The sequence below is a fragment of the Sinocyclocheilus grahami genome, unplaced genomic scaffold, assembly GCF_001515645.1.
Source record: "Sinocyclocheilus grahami isolate Dianchi unplaced genomic scaffold, SAMN03320097.WGS_v1.1 scaffold48.1, whole genome shotgun sequence".
NCBI classification, from domain to species: Eukaryota; Metazoa; Chordata; class Actinopteri; order Cypriniformes; family Cyprinidae; genus Sinocyclocheilus; species Sinocyclocheilus grahami.
The window spans coordinates 3,421,020-3,422,041 of NW_015505227.1; the positions used below are offsets into that span (position 1 = coordinate 3,421,020).

Below are 1,022 nucleotides of genomic sequence, written 5' to 3' on the forward strand. Positions count from 1 at the left end.
TGTAGGAGTGTCTAACTGGGGTGGCTATGCTGTCGCCTGTGCTCTGTATGTTCTCAATCTCTGCCCAATACACTGGCGGTACCTCCACAGTGGTTTGGGTCTGTCACTGACGCCTGATCAACAGAGCCTGTGGATGGCCTGCCTGCCCACTGTAGCCAAGGTATTATCACAAATAAATGATGGCTGATGATTATGGTGGCTAAGTTCAGTCCTACATTACATTAAAACATCTGTTGCGGCTTAAGGGTGTCTTCTGGAAGAGTTTAAGCACCTCATAATATCACCTCATGCTGTTAACTTTGTGCCCCATTTTATTTTCAGTGGAAATCCACTGGTATAAAACTTGCAGGCGCTTCGCAGTGCTGCTTTCAGTCAACACTGGCCATTTTTATATTTGCGGTGAACTGCAGACCACTTCAGAACCTAGGTTATCATTATCACGGCCACAATGCCTGGAACCAGCCTGTTAACCCTGTATTCCCATTCTTTTCTGTTAGCCTAAATATTTTCTGTGTCCATCATGTTGTTTCTCCTCAGTGGAGGCTTTAATAACACTTTTCCTGTTTTTAAAATTCCCACTCCCACATGTGGCTTAAAATAAAAGACCATTACCACTGAATGCATTACCAAAGATTGAAGACAGAGAATCCAGCTGCAAAGACAAAAACGACTTGATGTGGTGCTTCTATTTGAAAAACAGGAGGAAGAGATGCTCCACATTTTGGTGAAATATGGCGTCCGCAGCGGTAAAACGGCAAACCTAGGACTGGAGGTGGATGGATTGACCTTTCACCCCTACCATTCAGACGTCATACAGCGGCTTAGAAATCTCACCCTTGCCTGACGTCATAGTGTGGCCTACATCACGGACACATCACAGGAACCGAGACGCACATCTGTGACCACAGTCAGAATAGATTTGAGCTTGTTTGTATATTCTCACAGATGAAAATGAATATGGGAATGTAATTGTAGATTGTCATAAAGAATCAACAAAATGTTACAAAGTAGTGTTTAATTTT

The 1,022-nt window shown here is 43.2% G+C and overlaps 1 protein-coding gene across 1 annotated transcript in view; it reads left to right on the plus strand.

Moving 5' to 3' along the window:
• Positions 1 to 1,022, plus strand: part of LOC107582942 (uncharacterized) — an 11,677-nt gene that overhangs the window by 8,805 nt on the left and 1,850 nt on the right. Inside the window, exon 6 of the mRNA XM_016268967.1 lies at positions 6 to 160. Coding sequence (XP_016124453.1) covers positions 6 to 160 — 155 coding nt within the window. The remainder of the gene's footprint in view (positions 1 to 5; positions 161 to 1,022) is intronic.